General features: G+C 38.2%; 1 protein-coding gene across 1 annotated transcript in view; it reads left to right on the forward strand.

Moving 5' to 3' along the window:
• The window catches only part of DSG1 (desmoglein 1), a 34,919-nt gene extending 23,458 nt beyond the window's left edge, over nt 1-11,461 (forward strand). The window contains exons 11-15 of the mRNA XM_042910508.1: nt 2,747-3,094; nt 4,728-4,861; nt 5,192-5,264; nt 8,169-8,377; nt 10,369-11,461. Of these exons, the coding sequence (XP_042766442.1) occupies nt 2,747-3,094; nt 4,728-4,861; nt 5,192-5,264; nt 8,169-8,377; nt 10,369-11,415 (1,811 nt within the window). The 3' untranslated portion in view covers nt 11,416-11,461. The remainder of the gene's footprint in view (nt 1-2,746; nt 3,095-4,727; nt 4,862-5,191; nt 5,265-8,168; nt 8,378-10,368) is intronic.
• The last annotated feature ends 10,614 nt before the right edge of the window (nt 11,462-22,075 follow it).

Raw genomic sequence — 22,075 nt, forward strand, 5'->3', positions numbered from 1 at the left:
CTTTCTATTTCTCCCCTTTTCTCTCTCTCTTGTCTCTTTTGATTGTCCTAGACAGGGGTTGACAATTTCCACTTGCTTTACAGATTAAAAACAAATGAAATAGCATGTCTTTAAAGTCATTCAACAAGGTGGCCCAGTTGGTTAAGCATCTGTCTGCCTCTTGATCTCAGCTCAGGTCATGATCTCATAGTTTGTGAGATTGAGCAATGACAGCCTAGGGCCTGCTTGGGATTCTCTCTCTCCCCCTTTGTCTGCCCCTCCCGTGCTTGTGAGTTTGTGTACACTCTGTTGCGTGCACTCTCTCTCTCTTAAAATAAATAAACTTTGAAAAGAAACCATAAGTTTAAAGTCTTTCAACAATTCAGAAATTTACCAAATTATACTGGTTTTTTATCATAATTAGTCAAAATAAATGTAGTTTTAAGAAAATTATTTATTTATTTATTTTGAGAGAGAGAGAGACAGAGAGAGAGCAGGAGCAGGGGAGGGGCAGAGGGAAAGAGAGAGAAAGAGAATTCCAAGCAGGCTCTGTGCTGTGAGTGCAGAGCTCTACATGGGTCTGGAACCCACGAACTTTGATATCATGACCTGAGCCAAGACCAAGAGTTGGATTCTTTTTTTTTTTTTAACTTTTTTAATGTTTATTTATTTTTTTTTTTTTAATTTTTTTTTTCAACGTTTTTTATTTATTTTTGGGACAGAGAGAGACAGAGCATGAACGGGGGAGGGGCAGAGAGAGAGGGAGACACAGAATCGGAAACAGGCTCCAGGCTCCGAGCCATCAGCCCAGAGCCTGACGCGGGGCTCGAACTCACGGACCGCGAGATCGTGACCTGGCTGAAGTCGGACGCTTAACCGACTGCGCCACCCAGGCGCCCCAATGTTTATTTATTTTTGAGAGAGAGAGAGAGAGAGAGAGAGAGAGAGAGAGAGAGCACAAGCGGGGGAGGGGCAGAAAGAGAGAGGGAGACACAGAATCCGAAGCAAGCTCCAGGCTCTGAGCTGTCAGCACAGAGCCTGTTGTGAGACTAGAACTCTAGGACTGCGAGATCATGACCTGAGCCAAAGTCAGACGCTCAACCGACTGAGCCACCCAGGCACGCTGCCGCCCCCCACCCCCCACCCCGCCCCAAGAGTCAGATTCTTAACTGACTGAGCCACTCAGGCACACCAAAAATAAATGTGGTTTTAAAAATATACATTACAAATAGAAATGCTGATTTAATCTATAGATAAAACTTGTTTTGATTCAGTGCTGAAATTATCTTAAGCAATTGCTACTTTACTCCTTTTGCAGACAGCCAACATCAAGCTTAATTAGATACATGAAGAAACTGGAACTTCTGCTTATGAAATTATTAGACTTATGGAAAATAGAGAGCATTCCTTTTGTCTTCAAAAAATGCAAACTTATAAGTAGTGTATGCAATGATAATGATAAAAATAACAACAAAAACAACAGCAATAGCAGAATCAGCACAGCTGAGCTGAAAGGGCATGGGCTTTGATATTGGATAGACTAAATTTAAACTTGTCTCTGTTATGTTTCTTCATTTATTCAAAAACTATATATTGAATCCTGATGAAATGCCAGCCATTGTGCCAGGTTCTAGGGTTATATCAATGAACAAAGTCTGACACAGAGCTCACATTTCTGTCATAGAGATAAAAAACAATGACTTCAAACAAAATCATTCCTATGTGTTTACCTAATTTTAATAATCTTAGAAGTCCTAACTATAAAAGTCTGAATGTACAGAGATGTTAATTATAGCATTATCTATAATAATTAACAGGTAATATGTGTAGGTAAACTATGGTCCACTTGATGTGAAATTATGTAGCCATAAAAAAACTATATAATGAAAAGTTTATTGACGTATGGAAGAATTCTCACAATGCAAATTAAAAAAATATAAAATGGAATGAGCCATATGATCTGTCAATATAACATAAACAAGTAACAAATTTTAGGCATTATAATTAAGGTTAAAAGATAATACAACAGTGCCCAGGTGACTTAGTCGGTTAAGCATCTGACTTCAGCTCAGGTCATGATCTCATGTTCAGGAGCTCAAGTCCCACATGGCGTGTAGAGAACACTTAAATAAAAACTTAAAAAAAAAAAAAATGAAAGACCGTTAAACAACAAATAAAATCTAGGTCTAAAATATCGAGAAGTGTGTAAAACATTGTCTAAAAATGCCTCCACTGTGGCTTATCACACACCACTGGCAAATACATAACATGGCATTTATTGTTTATGCTTCTCAACGTATGGGACAGTTTTTTCAGGAGAGCACTAATATTCACCTTGGTCTCGGGTTGTCCTGGGTGGCTCAGTCAGTTAAGTGTCCGACTTTGGCTTAGGTCGTGATCTCACAGCTCATGAATTCCTGCCCCATGTGGGGGTCTGTGCTGACAGCTCAGAGCCTGGAGCCTGCTTCAGATTCTGTGTCTCCCTCTCTCTCTGCCCCTCCCCTACTCGAGCTCTCTCTCTCTCTCTCTCTTTCTCTCTTTCTCTCTCTCAAAAGTAAGTAAACATTTAAAAAAAATTTGTTTTAAATATTCATCTTTGTCTTATTTAAAAACTCAGTCACAAACAAGAGACGATTTGGGAAGTTACTGAATTGATGAGAAGAAAAACACTGAAATAAGTTATTGATTCAAAAAATGGCTTTGTGTTGTTTGACAATTATTACAGTATGTGTATTAGATATTTCTTCCATTTTAAATCTTGTTACAGATACTCTTCAAAGAACTTGTACTGGAACAATTAATATTAACCTCGACGGTTCCGGCTGGGAAGATGAAGATAAAAGTAATCAGGGAACCACTACTGAAGGCGGTGGAAATGACGGCGGTGGAAGTGCCACTGGAGGTGCCACTGGAGGTGACACCGGAGGTGACACCGGAGGTGACACCAGTACTAACACAGCCGACAAAACTTCCACTGATTACGGCGGTGGTACCAATACAGACGGCAACACCTATGACAGACCAGGTAGTGGTTACCAGAGAAATCCCTCAGATAATGTCCATTTTGGTCCTGCTGGCATTGGACTACTCATCATGGGATTCTTGGTCCTAGGATGTAAGTACTTTTAACAATCTTATTCATAGGCATCCCCCTCCCCTGAAATTATGGGGAGGAGATAAGCTTTCTGATCCTTTGATGAAAGGTACTTTCCAAATTCTTATTTTGTGCACGTATCAAGAAATGCCTGTTTGCTGTTGGGTTAATAAGATAAGAAAGTCAAAGTGCAATGGAGGACAAAAAGTTCCTTGCATTCAATCTCAGTGCAATGGGAAAGTGCCATAACAGGCAGGTTCAGACTGCTATTTGAGTGAAGAAGACAATCAGAAAAGATCCGAACAATCAGAAAAGGCTACACGGAAAAAGCAAACTTGCAGAATGTAACATAAAATTTATGAGAAGAGCTAATTCTCTAATTTCACTTTTTTAGCCATAGTAATTATTAACCAACATTTTAAAACTTTAAAATTAAGTATTTTATAATGCTTCTTTATTTATTTATTGAGAGACAGAGAGACAGAGACAGAGTATGAGCAGGGGAGGGGCAGAGAGACGAGGGAGACACAGAATCCAAAGCAGGCTCCAGGCTCTGAACTGTCCCCATAGAGCCCAACGGGGTTCGAACTCACGAATTGTGAGATCATGACCTAAGTCGAAATCGGACGCTTTACCAACTGAGCCACCCAGGCACCCCTAAAATTAGGTACTTTATAAAAGTAACTTAATTACTCAGGCATTGTTTATCTCTACTGCAAGTAATAGATGACTTTCACTTTGAGCTTGTTTTTTATATTGTTGATTACCTTTGGGTAGTGTAGTTGGTAACAGATTTAAAAATTATGCATGGGCTTTGGGGTCAAATACCCCTAGATACAAAGCTATCTCTAAACCCAGCAAATTTTCAAGAAAGCGAAATATACAGGATTCTTTCCCTCCTTTCTTTCTTTTTCCCCTCTCTTACTATCCCTCCCCTTATTACTATCCTTACTATGTTCCTTCCTCTCTACCTTGCTTATTGTTTCTTTCCATCCTTTGTCATATTTTCGACTTACATAGCCTTTACTTCATCCATCCGTTCATTCCAAATCATTTATCAAGATTATATTATATAAAAAACTCCGTGCTAGAAACTTATTTAAATGAATAAGAAAACCCAAATGATTACCAGAAAGACCTTGTTAGGTAGCATAATATTCTCTATTTGTGTGTGAATAAATTCAAGAAAAAATTCCATGTGGGGGAAGTCTTTAGGGAATAATTACTTGAAGCATGGGTAAGATTTTACTGCTGAAATAAAAAAAGCATGCATGTGTGAAAGGAAAAAAATAAAGGCATGGAGGAGGGAACACAAAGACTCAAACACATTGTCTGTCCTCTGCAGCTCTCCTTTTTGTCTCCTTTAATATTTTCCTGAGTAATGACAGCAAAAAGACTCATCTGTTTTCATGGTGTAACAATATCTATAATTTGAATACTAGATAACAAATTAAAAAGTTGATCACAGTCTAGAATACTGAAGCTCGCACTGATTTTGGTAACTGACCATCAGTTTGTTTTCTGAAGCTTTCATAGTAATTTTAAAATCAAGTGCCATTCTATTAGAGGTTCAAATTTAATCATAAAAAGCAAGTTGTTTTATTTTAATGTGGCTCTGCGGCTGATTCCAATATTCCTATCCTTTCCCCATCAGTGGTCCCGTTTTTGTTGATCTGTTGTGACTGCGGCGGCGCCCCTCGTGGGGGCGCTGGCTTTGAGCCTGTCCCCGAATGTTCAGATGGAGCAATTCACTCATGGGCAGTAGAAGGACCACAGCCGCCTCCCATAGTAAGTGCTAACTTGTAAGAAATGGCCTTTGGCAGTCACCGACACTCACCCTCATGCACTGGAGCCAAGACGCTGGCCATCACTTGTGGTCGGTGCTGTTCTTCGCTCTGGGACAGCCAATGTGGAAAATGAAGAGAAATCAAAGGTACATCGAAATCAGATGGAAGTAACCAGGAAAGGCTTTCGAAATGAGGTTCAGGTTTTAAATGGATTTCAGAAGTTTCATAAATAGTGTTCTTTTAGAACCTGAGGTAACTTGAGAACAAACCCAAAGTATAATGATAGAAGCAAAAGAGCCATTAAAATGGGGAAATGTTTCTTGTCTTTTAGAGTGGACCCACTGTCTGTGTACCACCGGTACTACCTAGTAATGGAAATCTGATTGAATGCATTGACACCTCAGGTAAGAAGTTTTTTGGGTTTTGTTTTGTTTTTTTAATTTTAACAGCTCAAATGACGTAAGAAGGAATTCTGTTTTGTCTTTGCATACCATATCAGTTCTCAATTATCTTATTAATCTTTAAAATTATTTCTATCGTTCACTTTTAAATGACTAATTTGCAGATTCAATGGTAAGGAAAAGCCTATAGTAATTATTATTTTTATATGTTGAATTTTTAAAATCTTCCTCAATGATTAGAGAGCACTTATGAGACGACTTTATTAGGACCTCTACAAACAGGAGAGAAGAACTGAAATGTAGCCACAAGTCAAGTTTGGTCCAGGTCCAAAAAAATACAGTTGACCCCTGAACAACACAGCATTAGAGATGTCGACCCCTGTGCAGTCAAAAATACAAGTATTAACTTTTGGCTCCCCCAAAACTTAACTACTAATAGTCTGCTGCTGACCAGAAGCCTTACTGCTAGCATAAACAGTTAATTAACACATAGTTTGCATTATATATATATTATATATATATCCATATATATATGGATATATATATAATATATATATAATATATATATATTATATATATATAATATATATATAATACTGTATTCTTACAATAAAGTGAGCTAGAGAAATAGTTTTTAAGAAATCATAAGAAAGAAATAATACATTTACATTACTGAACTTATTCATTAAAAAAATCTGCATTCCAAGCCCACGAAGGGTCAACTGTACTAATTAGAATTAACATACAACCCAATGTTTTTAAGTTTATTTATTTTGAGAGTGAGAAAGAGAGCACAAGTGGGGGAGGGGCAGAGGGAGAGAGGGAGAGAGAGAATACCAAGCAGGTTCCATGCTGTCAGTGCAGAGCTCAACGCTGGGCTCGATGTGAGGCTCAATCCCATGAACCATGAAATCATGACCTCAATCAAGAGCCGAAATCAAGGGTCAGGCACCTAACCAACTGAGCCACCCAAACTCCCCAATGTATGACCCAATTAAAATAGATCTGTGCTCATTTCTTGAGGCTAAAATCTACCTTCACAATTCATGAATGATTCAAAACTACTCTGACTTAGCCGCTATCTTGACAAAGAAAAAAATTGCATCCATTCTCAGCATGAGCATAAAGGTTGACCTAAAAAGACTTGTCTGGTTTCTTAAACTGAAAGTAAGTGGATGAAACACCATCAGAATCTTTCCACATTCTCAGCTGAGGCTGTGTACAGGTGATGGGAGTTTTTCCTTGCACACCGTTAACCAAAATTATAACTATGACACGCCTTAAACCAGGGGTGTAGACCAGTTCACAGGCAGAAATGAGGGAACAATTAGAATTTTACAGCAAAGGGATAGCTACCATGTTAGTAAAAACAAAGGTTTTTTTTTTTTTTAATTTTTCATAACTTTGAAAACACTTGTACCATCTTGCCTTTTCTCAAAGTAAACAAAGTTAGTGATTCTCTTATTTTTCCTCTCAGTCTTTTTCAAACTTGTTATCGTTACTTTCCTACTTAGAACTCTCTTTCTTTTCAAATGTGTATTTATTTTTAAGAGAGAGAGAGAAACAGAGTGTGAACTGGGGAGGGGCAGAGAGGAGAGGGAGACACGGAATCCAAAGCAGGCTCCAGGCTCCAAGCTATCAGGACAGAGCTGGACATGGGGCTCGAACCCATGAACCATGAGATCATGACCTGAGCTGAAGTTGGACGCTTAACTGACTGAACCACCCAGGAGCCCCCCTACTTTGAACTCTTTAAAACGGGAGAGGCACAGGAATGCTCACAGCTTGTAGAAATGTACCTTACCCAAAGTACTAGACACACTAGCCTTTAAACCTATCTCTCCTCCCAATGTCTCCATTTTTGTTAATGACACCAACATCCCCTCACCTCAAAAGCAGAAGCTGGTTGACTCTTCTATCTTTTTATTCTTTTTTTTTTTAAGTTTATTTATTTATTTGGGGGGCAGGGCACACATGCAGGCCAGGGAGGGGCAGAGAGAAAGGAAGAGAGAGGATCCCAAGCAGGGTCCCCACTGCCAGTGCAGAGCCTGACGTGGAGCTTGAAACCATGAACCACAAGATCATGACTGGAGCTGAAATCACGAATCAGAAGCTCAGTCGACTGAGTCACCCAGGCATCCCTCTATCTCCCTATCCTTGACACCCACTCTGTTCTCAAGACTTGTCAAATCATCAGTCTATCAGGATTTACTTACACATTTATCCCTTCATTACATCTATAAACCTTTACACAAATCTAGAACAAAGCACAATGAGAGGCACCAGAGTCATAAAAGTATAAAAAACACACTGTCCCTAAAATCAAGATCTTTAAAATATTAAAGCCATGAGGCATTTATCCCACAGTCAACACTTTCCCTCTCCATGGCTCTTCTATAGTCTGACCCATGATTTTATCTAACTTACCTTGAATATTGTAACAAGCTTCTATCCACGCATCACATCCAAGTGAAAGCCAAGGTTCTCCAAGTAAACCTTTCCTCAGCCATGGCCTCTCCTCTGAAGCCAGTGGTTCTTGGGCGTTCTTCTGGACACCCTGTGCTTCTAACATGTTGGAGTATTCTTATACTATTTAACTTTTAGAATTTCGGTATTTCCCCCCCAGACTTCCTCAATTTGAAATCAAACTCTCTAAAGCATATGTTTTTATAACCTCTATGCACCACTTCCAGCACGACACAATTACCACAAATAGTTAACATCAAACAATTAACAAATTAACAAACTGATTAATAATATTATTTTGAACTCAATATCATAGTTACAGCTCTTTATGTTTTGTCTTTATTTGATTTAAATGAAGAAACCATACATTATAGAAAGTTATCAATTTTTAGTCTACAAGACACTAGAGAAATTAAACTTGATTTTATCAACAACCTTTAGGGGTTTACACAAATGAGTATGGCGGCAGAGAAATGCAAGATCTAGGAGGAGGAGAAAGAACAACAGGATTTGAACTAACAGAAGGAGTTAAAACACCAGGAGTACCTGAGATATGTCAAGAATATTCTGGAACATTAAGAAGAAATTCTATGAGAGAATGTAGAGAAGGAGGTCTGAATATGAACTTCATGGAAAGTTACTTCTGTCAGGTAAGGTCTTTAGTCCCATGCCTTCCTTTCCATCCTGTGCCCCTGGCTCTACTCCAGGCTGCCACTAGTCCCCAGCAGGGCTCTAGCAGTTTCCCAGCCTCTATTCTATGCCTGACAAACATACTGCTGCTGGATAAAATTTCCGTAATTCTGAACTGATCACTTTACTGCTCTCCTTAAAAACAGCCAGTGGCTCCCAGCTCTATTTGTCCAAGGCATGAAGTCCAAACTCCTTAACATGACAATTAAGATTATTCATAAATTGACCCCTTCCCTCATCTCCAATTACTCCTTACCACCAATCCCACATACCACATGTCTTTGCCTCATTCACACTGGTCTATTCCCCTCCATGCCTTCGCCTATGCTGTGCCCCTCGTGGGATGATTTTATCCATTATCTCATACTCATCTTTTAAGACTCAACTCAAATAACACTGCCTCTCTGAAGTATTTACTGTTAACCCTCACGTCTAAAACAAAATTGATGTTTATCTATATTTCTGTAGTGCTCTGTGTATACACCTTATAGAATATACCATTTATATTGGTAAAATATGTTTATATGTCTACCACAGTTTTTAGTGCCCTGTCCATATGTTCTCTACATCATGTTACCAGTACCTAACTCAGTTCCAGGCACATAGTAAACGTTCAGTAAGTGTGAGTTCAAGAGCCATAGACCCTTGCATAACATTCTAAGAACAAGCAGGAATTAATTTTGCCATCCCCAGGTAGAGACTGTCTGTAACTACTTAAACTTTCAGGGATTTCCTATCTCTGAAACTGTCTTATCTCTGACAGATTTACATCCTTCTACATCCTGGCCTAAAATATTTTCTTTAACTCTCCTATTGGCTTAGAGGGTGGCTGATATCTTGAAAGAAAACACTGATAAAGCCTTTCAAATAGCAGTAGATAATAATAAGAGAACTGTTGTTGAAACCCACAGGAATACTTCCTATCCATGTCCCTACAAATGAATGTTATTTTCATGAAAAGTATATTTCTGCCTCAAAACTTGTGCATCTTACCACTCCTCCTGCCCAGGACACACTGTGTGCTTTATTTACCCCCACTGCTTTATTCTAACCTCTGATCAAATATCATTTTCTGAGATGCTGCCCTTGGCTATTCTGTCACTCTATCCCTTGGCCCTGCACTTACCACCTCCTGATAAATACCTTATATGTTGTCTGTCTCATCCTAGTACAAGGTAAGCCTAATGAGAGAGAGACTTCAAGTGTTTTTGTTCACTGCTGTATTGCCAAGTTCCTAATAGAGGGTCTGGCAAATGGTAAGGACTAAAAAATATTTTTGAATGAAATGGCACAACGATTTGGTTTGCTAAGAAAAGCACTTATGATACTTAGCCTGAAAGTTTGCGGTCCAATATTACAAATGATAAAAAATGAAATAAAGGTGCACATGTCTGTGGGCTTTCACTTTGAATTGAAGGAGATCCGATTTCTAAAAACCTTCAGTTTTAAATCCCCAAATGGCATGGAGCCAGAGTCAAATGTTCCTGTTGTTTTGCTGAAAAAGCCACATTCAAATAAATCTTCACTGAACCTCCAAATTCACTCCATTAAGGAAGGAAAGGACAGTCCTGGATGAACCTGAAACAACTATGAACTACCTTCTTTTCTACAAACCAAGGGAAAAGATTGGTGTACTTCAAATTCAGGACTTTTAAGTACCTTCTTCTAACTTGGTTACAAAATAATTTATGCAATATTTTATTTGTGCTTTTGTATCTAAAGTGCACCTACGATGATTTTAAAAGTCGAAATGTATTATCAGAATAACAGCTAAAATAATTTCTAGCCAAATTCTTTCAAGCAATTATATAATGATTTTTAAAACATCTTGGAATTTTGTTTTATATATTCTTCTTTGGGTAGTGCCCTGGAAGAAAAAAAGGGATAAAGATTTCTATTATTGCTAAATATGTATCCATAATTTCATTTTCTCTTCCCTCTGCAAATCCAGAAAGCATATGCTTATGCAGATGAAGACGAAGGACGCCCATCCAATGACTGTTTGCTCATATATGATATTGAAGGTGTAGGTTCCCCTGCTGGCTCCGTGGGCTGTTGTAGCTTCATCGGAGAAGACGTGGACGACAGCTTTTTGGACACACTGGGGCCTAAATTTAAGAAGCTGGCAGATATCAGCCTGGGAAAAGAAGCTGAACCATATCCAGACCCTGATCCCTCTTGGCCACCTGAGAGCACCGAACCGATCTGCCCTCAGCAGGGAACAGAGCCCGTCATTGGTGGACACCCACCCATCTCCCCACATTTCGGCACTACAACTGTCATCTCTGAGAGCACCTACCCCTCAGGACCTGGTGTACAGCATCCTATGCCTATTCCTGATCCTCTGGGCTATGGTAATGTCACTGTGACAGAATCTTACACCACCTCTGGCACTCTGAAGCCCTCTGTCCATGTTCATGATAACCGACATGCAGCAAACGTAGTGGTGACCGAGAGGGTGGTTGGCCCAATCTCTGGCACTGATCTGCATGGAATGTTAGAGATGCCTGACTTGAGAGATGGGTCAAATGTTATAGTGACAGAAAGGGTAATAGCACCAAGTTCAAGTCTACCCACCTCTTTGACCATGCCTGATCCTAGAGAGTCATCAAATGTGGTAGTGACAGAAAGAGTCATCCGACCAGTTTCTGGCATGGTGGGCAATCTAAGTATACACCCTGAGTTATCAAATGCCCAAAATGTGATTGTGACAGAGAGGGTTGTTTCCGGCTCTGGCATGAGCGGAATTAGTGGCCCCGCTGGGATAAGTGGAGGCAGTGGCCTGGTTGGCAGTGCAGCTGGAGTAAGTGGCAGTGGCATTGGGCAGAGCAGCCTGGGAGGAGGTGGGGGCCTGAGTAGCAGCATGGGGGGGACAGCCACCATTGGCCACATGAGGAGCTCCTCTGACCATCACTTTAGCCAGACCCTTGGATCTGCCTCCCCTAGTACAGCCCGAAGTCGAATCACAAAATACAGTACAGTACAATATACGAAGTAGCCAGGATCCCAGCACACTTGTTCTCAGTAATGGTGATTCAGATCCAGTTCCCACCACCAAAAAACTAACGATGTGATTTGTGATGCACAACTCGGTGCTAAGAAACCGTGGAGCAAAGTGAGAAACCACAATGGGAAAAATAGATGGAAACAGTGCTGTTGGGCAAGAGCTCTCCTGAGCATTTGTAAACTTTTTTCTTACATTAATACTAATGGGATCGCGACAGTGAACTAAAACTTGAGACAGCATCTTCTTTGTGCCTATATGGCCTGTAGGGTCTTCTTTGCTTCTGTGTGGCCTGTCATGTATCTCCAGCACATGGAATAAATTAAGCTGAGTCACGCAAAGCACTGGCCTTAAGACGGCAATTGGCACAATTCTCCTTGCCCTGTTTTGACTTGCCATGTAGCTCACGCAATATTGAAAAAGGACTAAACATGCAATATGTGCTCATGTATGTAGGAAGAATTTGAAATACGTGTCAGGCACCCTGTCAATTTCACAGATAATAGATACAAAAATCCAACCATACATTCAGACCATGATTAACCGTTAAAGAAAAAAGTCTGACTACACAACCAAATTCACAAGCCACCACGCTTAATAACTGCACTAGATAAAATAAACCTCATATTAGGAAACGTTTCCTGGGAGGAAATTTCCGTAAGAGAAACCTTACTTCCGTAAGGCAACCGGGTAAGATTCGTTTGGGGAAAACTGGCAATGTCTAAACCTGAATCTTGAGATGGGGCTTCAGCTGAAATTCCCATGGAGACAGGTTTTCTGACTCTAGTTTGTGTTTAGTGGAAGGTGCAAGATTTACAAATATTGCATGCTGGTGAGGTTGCAGGATATCGCACCCCTTCTTATAACTGTGGCTGACCTAATAACGGAAAACTTGCCGAGTGTACTTCTCTGACCAAAGCAAGTAACACCTGACATGGTTGTCATCCTTAGTGGTAAATTGCCTTCCAAGGAAGCAGATGGAAACCACATTGTATTTTCAGATGTGTGTTTTATAAGTGTTACTCATCCACATCAGCTCTTTATTATACATCTCCTAAGTTAAAATAATTTACTTAAGCTGAGCTGTGGAAAAAAAAAAAGCCTGCAGTATGGTTAAGCTTTGGGGGAAATTTTTTTAAGGGGATCTAAAAGAAGTTTTTAGAACATGTAAAATGTTTAATGGGAAAAGTTAGAATTGTTGCGTAAAAGTAACACCACTAATAGTTTTAATTTACTTTTTTAAATAACCCTCTGCTGCTATTTTGAAGGGGTCAATTAAAAACTTTTAACAGAGTTGATGATATTGTGTTAATACAAATGAAATTGTTCTCAACCACCCCATTTCGTTAGTCTATCTCACTCCCTAACTAAATGTTCTCACTAGAGTAAATGTTATATCCCTGATTTGATTTGTCAATAAGCTCTTGGTTGATATATGCTCCAGTTTATAGGTAGTTCCCAAATTATGCAGTATGATATATTTTTCTAGCTTCAAAATTTAATAATGTATTATTTATGGTATGTCATTTCTATGTGTTTGCTATATAGTGTTACCTGGTTTAAAAATCTCTAAATAGAATCAAAGCATTCTTAGACAGGGGTAAATTTACTGTAGCAAGTTAGAGGAATTTTTTTCTCTTTTCTAAATTCAGTGTTAATGTGAGCTCACTAAAGTGAAACTTGACAGGACAAAATTTTTTAAGGATCATTCCCGCCAATGACCCAAATTTCCCAGGGTATTACAAGATCAAAGAACAGTCACTCAACTTCCAACACTTGTCAAAGGGGGCGAGGGAGTGAACTATTTTATTAGAGCTATTTTTCTCAGTGTTATAGCAGATGGTGTCAATACTTTCAAAGCCAAAAGATACATCCTATTCCATATGTAGACTATGTGAAATGTTGATAATGTGTAGCATGCCCAAATACAGAGGTGTAAATAAAGTCATTCACAGGGACTCTTCTTTTATTTCTTTCTCCCATTTGGAGGGTCTTCCATTAATGATGGAATCTTTCCAGAAATAAAGTCAAAAGGCATTTATTGAGATAAGCTGGGTCCAGGAGTTTGAAGGAAAATAATTGCTAGTTAGTTATTAGTTAATTAATAAAAAAAGAATCAATAAAAAAGAATTTGATTTGACATATCATCAGAAGTGTTTTTAAAGATTCCTGATATCTTCCAAGAAAGTTTTTTAGGTTGTCTAACGAATGCTAGATTGACCATCTTTAATAACTGCTGTTATTAAGATCCATTAGTTACATAAAACCATGGGAGATATAAAAAATGACAGTATTAGTTGTCGATCTTTCTAGGAAGCCACTTTCAAATAAATTTTTTTCAGGATTACACACTGATGTTCTAACTCTTTATTCTTAAGTCTTAAAATTATCTTTTTAAAGATACCATTCTAACAATCATTTAAAGGCACGTCATTTTTTCAATAAAGAACCTTGGGGGAGAAATTAGTTCTACTCTGTACATGCTTTACTCTAACTCATGGACCATAGGTCATTCTACAGACCTAAGATATGGAAGTTATTTTATAAGTGAATCGTTATAATTCAAATCTATATTGCAAGCTGAATACCAGATCAACATGCTCTCAACAAAAGAGAAAAGGAAGAAACAGCAATTTAGAGATTATGTGTATATAATTTGAAAACAGTGTGTTTAATGTTTATAAAACATCTGACTTTCTAAAGAGGTGGTACTTAGGGTCAAAAATTATTGGATCATAAATACTTTATAATTTAATATCAACCGAAATGCCATCTTTAGCTAATTTTGACACTGAATCCCAGTTATATCTGCTATATATTATTAGCTTCTATGTATATTACCTGATGTAATTGTGTACACACCAAAAATTTACGGAAAAATTATCTATTTGGGGAGACTTTTAGGCCTTCATCTGGACACCTATTCTACATTTGCATATAGTTTTTAGCCTTATAATCTCCACTCAATGTAGTTCCTTAACAGAATTTTAACTATATAGCTCCAAAACGTACATATTCACACTCCAACTGGATGTTTTTAGTTACATACCCAATTAATTTCTGAATTTATACCAACCTCTGAATGTCAACCAGGGTATAACACATATGATACCCTTTGACTTGGGTAAAGGTTTTATAATCATTGGCTAAAATAGTCATGGCTGTATAAGAAAGACACTCGAAACCCAAAACAAACTTTTAGAAGTATTAGCCACGTTTTCCCATGCTTATTTAATAAATTGCAACCTTTTGTAAGATTTCTGGTATTTTTAAGATTTACTTCACTTTGCACTGCAGTACACAGTCCACAGAGATTACTAGCCCCCATTAAATAGAATCCGCCTTCCAGTTCTAGATTGTTCAATTTATGTTAGGACAAACGCATGAATGTATCAACCTATTATCTATCAAAGAATTTTAAAACAAGGAATAATCTACTGTTTGTCTATATTCCTTCCATTTGATTATATTTGAATTACTAAACACTTTATCATCAAGCTGTACCTAGTCTAACTTATTTTTCTTTTGCTATTTTACAAGTATTTTTAAACTCTAATATTCATCTTTGGTGATGTTTAAAACAAGGTGCTTTCAGGTTTCAATATAAAAGTTCTTGGTTTATTTTGGTGATAGTTCCTTGCTTGGTCCTCCGTTGGCTATTACAAGTCGGTTTGTAATTTCCAAAGACATACTTACAGCAATAAAATGATTGGTATGCCTCCATGATCTTTTCTGAATTGTATAGGTGGGGAGGTTGAGACTGTAAGGAATAACTAGAGGTTATCAAGTCTAATGACTATTTTCAACCCATATGAGGGAAAAAATATTTTATTTTCACACTTTAAAACTTATTTTCCTTTTCCATTTTCTAGCTCTTTTTTTTCTTCTGTGTTTACTAAGAAGCCTCCTCTCCAGAGTGCTTTTCAGCAGATCAGAGCATAGGCTTGAGCCGCCTCGCACAAATACATTAAGTGATAAATAGTTGGCCTTTTAAACTTCCTTCCGATACTTTTGGCATCTTCATACTATTCTTTCTCTCTTTCATACTCTAATTTTTATTTTTGCTTGCACTAGCATTATATTTCTTTTAAAATGGATTTTCTTCTTCTTTGCCTTTAAAATCATGCCCTTCCATCTTTATTGGGAGTACTTTTTGCCTCCACCTAATGCTACTTTCAGAACACTATCACCTTCATCTTACATGAAACCTTACCCTTTTCAGACTCGTATGATCTGCTTGTATTCCTCTCCCTCTCTTCCGCTTGTGTCATTCACGGAACGCCCAACAATATCCTCGCTTTTACTGAAGACTCATATTCTGGCCCACAGTCTGCTGTAAACTTTCCAACTCCTGTGAGGATTCACAGTAACTTAAGCGACCACCTGGATGACACCCAACACCTGAAATTCTCAGTTCTTAGACCCCCATTTTCCCCATCCCACTTTAGCCACATGCAGCCTTGTCATAACCGAGCAGGGCACTTCTGTGGATGCCTGTTCCAGCCTTCACAGCCTCTGACCACTTCCTCCTGACTCTTCCAGCTTATGTGCTGAAGTATTCTGATTGTGCAATTTCTCCACTTCAATCAAAGCTGCCATGTTTTGACTCCTCCTACTTTCCCCTATCTGCCACCCCATGTTCCTCGTTGTCTAATCAAGCTTCATGAGTTCAACCACACTGCCTCTTGGGGAATGCCTTCAAACTCCTTGCCCTGCCCTCCCCTTTCATATCCCAAATCTTTCACCCTCCATCTCTGTCCTCACACAAACAGCTAAACAAGTGATTCAAGTAAGCTGACTTTTTTTTTTCATTTTTAATACTCAATCTCAAATCTCAGATTAATATCAAATGCTTCTCTACAATCTTACCTGCTTCTCTGATAGACTTCCCATCTCATTATACTAGATTACTACTCCATACCTTCTCTGTCTTCAAAACTTCCACACCTCTTCTTTCCTCCTCATTCTTAGTTGATGACCTAATCCTATTGTTCACCAGGCCTACACATCCACCTGTACTTGGACTCTTCCCCCCTGCCTTATTACAATGGAGTTAGTGTCCTATTTATATAAAAAGACAATCCCCCACTTGTGCTCAAGGACTTTGCTCCTTCCCTAATAGTCTCTTTTTTGAAATCATCTCTCTCTCTCTCTCTCTCTCTCTCTCTCTCTCTCTCTCTGTTTTGATCATTTTCATTAGCACCCTTCCTTGACTTATTTTTTGTTTGTTTTCACTAAACTTCTTAAGAGTCATGTACACATGCCTTCTTTTCTTTCACATGCCTTATCAAACTTCAACCCCATCCCATCAATCCACCAGAATGGCTCTTGTCAAGTTTGTCCAAGACCTATAGATTGCCAAACACATGGCCCAATTTTCTGTCCTCGTTTTTTTTAACCTCTGGGAAGAATCTAAAAAAACTATTCTCTCTTCCTTGAAACACTTTTCTTTCTTGGCTTTTATACCATCCTTTAAGGATATAGCTTACATTTCATTGGCCTCTCTCTCTTATTCTGTTTTGTTTCTTCCCCATCTACCCAACTATTAAATGGTGATGTTCTCCCTAAAGTTTGGCCCCATGACCTCTGCTCTTAATACTCTACAATGTCACTATGAGACCCCATCAAGTCCCCTTTTAAATTTTTTTAAAATATTTATTTATTTTTGAGAGAGGAGAGAGAGAGAGAGTATGAGCGGAGGAAGGAAAGAAAGAGAGACGGAGACACAGAATCTGAAGCAGGCTCCAGGCTCTGAGCTATCAGCACAGAGCCCAAAGTGGGGCTGGAACTCATGAACCGTGAGATCATGACCTGAGCCAAAGTCAGACACTTAATTGACTGAGCCACCCAGGCACCCCGAGGCCCCTTTTAAAATGTTCAAAATTAAACATACTTTTACTCTCCCAATATCCCCCATTCCAATAAATATGACCCCACTGATCCATTTCTCAAGACAGAAACTAAGTACTCCTCCTTGATTTCATCCCTTCCCTCATATCCCCCTCCTCCATTTCATCCATTGGTAAGTGCAAATGGCTTTGGCTGATTCTATAACCAAAATATATCTCAAGCTATCTAACAGCTTCCAACCCCATCTGCCCCACCCTACTTGAACTGTCTCTTCAATAGTCTCTCTACTTCCATACTGGCCTTCTTCAAACAATTTTCTACAGATGAGCCTATGTGGCCTCATAAAATGTAAGTTAGATTAAGCCAATCCCTTATTTTAAGAATTTTAATGGCTTTCCATTGCATGTCCTAGAATAGCCTATAGGAACCCACCTGACCTGGTATGAAAGATGATGGTGGAAAGATAATGGTGGTTTGGACTAGGATAGTTATAATGGAGAAGGTGCAAAAGAAATGGATTAAGGAAATGCTTTGGGCTTTGCAATTGGTATGCACTCTGTATGGCACATTTTCTCTTTATTTTCATATGGTTATATCCTTTGATCTTTTAGGTAGCAATTTAAGTACCATTTACCCAGAAATTCTTCTTGACCAAACCATTCATTCATTCATTCATCCGTTCATTCCACAGATAATTAATGAATGCCTAACACTTGTGCCAAGCAGCATTGATATGACAGGGAAAAAAACAGATAAGTTCCTTTTCCTGACCTTACATTCAGGATAGGGAGTGGGGTGAAGGAGGTCTAACAATAAACAAGAAAATATATAGTGTGCTGCATGGCAGTAATAGATGCCTATTGAGTAGACACCTGAAGAAGCTTAGGGAACAAATCATGTGGCTATCTGGGTCCAGGACATTTCGGGCAAAGGAAACTATAAAACTACAAAAATTCTGAGGTAGATACAGGCTTGGGTTACTGAAGGAGGAACAGGAGACCCATGTGACTGCAGAGAATGAAAGAAGGAAAGCATTAAGAAATGAAATCCGAGAAGTAACAAGGAATGAGACTAACTTTGACCTTTCAGACCATTGTAAGAATTCTGACTTAATCACAAGTGAAATAGAAAGCTGTCGGAAAGCCTGGGCAGAGCACTCCTCAAAAAAAAACAAAAAACAAAAAAACAACATTATTTTTAAAAGATAACCTATAGCTAGCTCTCTTCATGAAGGACTCCTGCTACCTGGTTGGACCTTGTAGTTTGATAGCAAAACGAGCGACAAAAATAAAAGAAAACGCTAGACAGCTGAATAAAGCAACATTCAAAAAGAAATTTAAAAAGGACCTTGAGAAATAGATTAAATTCAAATCTCATTATAAAGTGTCTTGAAAAAACTCAGTCATAATAAACACAAGTGGGGATATAAAATTCGTCAAAAGGTTTGAAAATGAGCCAGGCATGTACTTAGTGACTAAGTTCAAATAAGACAAACTCTAAGTGACCCTTATTTTCCTAATTTTACAAACAAAACTTAATTATGAGAAACTTAGTATATATCTGTCTGTTCTGTGCCTAATGTGCTAATCCTTATAAAAAACGTAGGGTGAGGTGCCTGGGTGGCTCAGTCGGTTGAGCGTCCGACTTCAGCTCAGGTCACGATCTCGTGGTCCGTGAGTTCGAGCCCCGCGTCAGGCTCTGGGCTGATGGCTCAGAGCCTGGAGCCTGCTTCCGATTCTGTGTCTCCCTCTCTCTCTGCCCCTCCCCCGTTCATGCTGTGTCTCTCTCTGTCTCAAAAATAAATAAATGTTAAAAAAAAAATTGAAAAAAAATAAAAAACGTAGGGAGAAGAGCACACCACACAAAGAAATCTACAGATTCAATGCAATCCTTATAAAAAAACCAACAGTATTTTTCACAGAACTAGAACAAATAATCCTCAAAGTTGTACAGAACCACAAAAGATCCTGAATAGCCAAAGCGATCTTGAAAAGAAAAACAAAACCAGAGGTATGATAATCCCAGATCTCAAAATATACTACCAAGCTGGAGTCAAATAGTATTGTACTGGCACAAAAACAGACACACACATCAATGGAACAGAGAGCCCAGAAATAAATTCACAATTATATAGCCAATTAAACTTTGACAAAGGAGGCAAGAATATGCCATGGAAAAAAGACAATCTTTTCAACACAAGTGTTAGAAAAACTGGACAGCTCCATGCTAAAGAATGAGACTGGACCTCTTACACCATACACAAAAATAAACTCAAAATGGATTAAAGACCTAAATGTGAGATCTGAAGCCATACAACTCCATAAGAGAACGCAGTCAGTAATTTCTCTGACATTGGCTGTAGCAACATTTTTCCAGATATGTCTCCTGAGGCAGGGAAACAAGAGCAAAAATAAACTATTGGGACTACATCAAAATAAAAAGCTTCTGCACAGCAAAGGAAACAATCAACAAAACTAAAAGATAATCTACTAAATGGGAGAAGATATTTGCAAATAACATATCTGATAAAGGATTCGTATGCAAAATATAGAAATAATTTATGCAACTCAACACCAAAAAACCCACAAATAACACAATTTTAAAATGGTCAAAAAACATGAACAGACATTTCTCCAAAGAAGACATACAGGTTGTCCACAGATACATGAAAAGATGATTAACATCACTCATTGTCAGGGAAATGAAAATCAAAACCACAATGAGATATCACCTCATATCCATCAGAATAGCAAAAATCAAAAACACAAGAAACAACAAGCATTGGAAGGATGTGGAGAAAAAGCAACCTTCATGGACTGTTGGTGGGAATGCAAACTGGTACAACCACACTGGAAAACAGTATGGAGGCTTCTCAAAAAACTTGAAAATAGAATTACTATATGATCCAGTAATTGCACTACTGGGTATTTACCCAAAAAATATAAAAACACTAATTTGAAAAGATAGATAAGGATATAGATATAGATGTAGATATATTGTATAAAAATATATAATATATATATATTGTATATATTATATATACAATATATTCTATATATCTCTTTTCAAATTCAAATTTTCAAATATATATAATATATATTTAATTGCTATATTATATAATATATATAATGGAATATTACTAAGCCATAATTGCAACCATACAGAAGGATCTAGAGGGTATAATGCTAAGTGAAATGTCAGTCAGAGAAAGACAAATACCATAATTTCACTCATATGTGGAGTTTAAGAAACAAAACAAACAAAGAAAAAGGAGACAAACAAACAAAAATGGACTCTTAAATATAGAAAACAAACTGGTGGTTGCCAGAAGGGAGGCAAGTGGGGGATGGGTGAGATAGGAGTGATGAGAGTACACTTACAATGATGAGCACGGAGTAATGTACAGAATCGTTGAATCACTATATTGAATGCCTGAAACTAATACAACACCTATGTTAATTATACTGGAATTAAAACAAAATAAAAATAAACACACTGAATAAAATCTAGGGGGAAGAGCCCTTACCTCAAAACCTTTCTCACAACTGCTCAAAATGTCAGGCTCTAATCCTTGTCAAAGGTCATATCTGGTTGGAGCCAGAATGTAATTTGTCATATCTTTCAGTGGAAAATACTTGCTGTATTCAAATTAATAGCTATCTTTTTCAAACTGTATGCGTTTCTACTCGATAAATTACTGACCTGGGCTTCTCAATTTGTTTTGATCACATCTGAGATTGGGTTTACCTAGAATTAGACGCTGAGAGACAGGACTTGTGGGCAATCTAGGGAGGAAGGGGATGGATATAAAGGAACTACTGGTTAATAACTGGGAAATGAAATAGAGAAGGGAAAATAGCTAACAAAGGCCAGTTACCCCCATGGGCAAATGAAGGTCAGCTCTCCTGGGGAAAATGTTGGAAGTCGGTGTAGGGCATGCACTGCAGAGTTAAACCATCTCAGACATGAGGGAGATTGTATATTTAGACAACAGCTACCATCAGTTCATAGTTAGAGACTACCTGTGCCTGCTGCATGAGTGGGCAAAGTGGCTGTAACATCGGTGAGAATACACAATAGCTGGCAGTTAGAAATTGGGTGTGTGGGTACTGAGATATAAGGGCAAAGTATAGAGAGAGAGCACCGATGGCATCTGTTGCAACCGCTGGTATACTCAGCAGCACTCTGGTGAGATATGCTCTAAGAAACCTCAAATTTTTCTGATTTCACAGGCCTTCCCTACACATTCCACTGTAAATAAGAATGGATCATAAATTAATATATTGATAAAATAGATGACAAAACCATGTGGTGTAAAATAGGAAAGTCTTCAAGTCCCCCTTGGCGTTAATTTATACCTTTATGATATTATATGATTCATGTTAATTAGATGCCTGTCCCTGTAAAGTGTTTAGACATATAATCATTCTCCTATAAGAGATGACTTAGCTTTACTGTTACAAATTTAGGAGTGACCTTGATAGATAATTGGTTTTGATGTCTATTTACTACTAGAAAGAAGGGTCATGAGTCAATTAAAGTCATCATTTTTTGTATACACAGCCCAACATTTTAATAGCTTATTTCCAGCAACATGATGTTAACTCACTCAGTTTCTAAGACAGGTTCTTGCACCTAGCTTATTTAAAAAGGTACATCAAAAACTGTATGGTCACTATTTGGCTATGGAAGAAATTAAATAACACATTTAGAATTAATGTGTGATGGGGATTGAGGAGGGCACCTTTTGGGACGAGCACTGGGTGTTGTATGGAAACCAATTTGACAATAAACTTCATATATT

Source organism: Panthera leo, chromosome D3 (assembly GCF_018350215.1).
Source record: "Panthera leo isolate Ple1 chromosome D3, P.leo_Ple1_pat1.1, whole genome shotgun sequence".
NCBI classification, from domain to species: Eukaryota; Metazoa; Chordata; class Mammalia; order Carnivora; family Felidae; genus Panthera; species Panthera leo.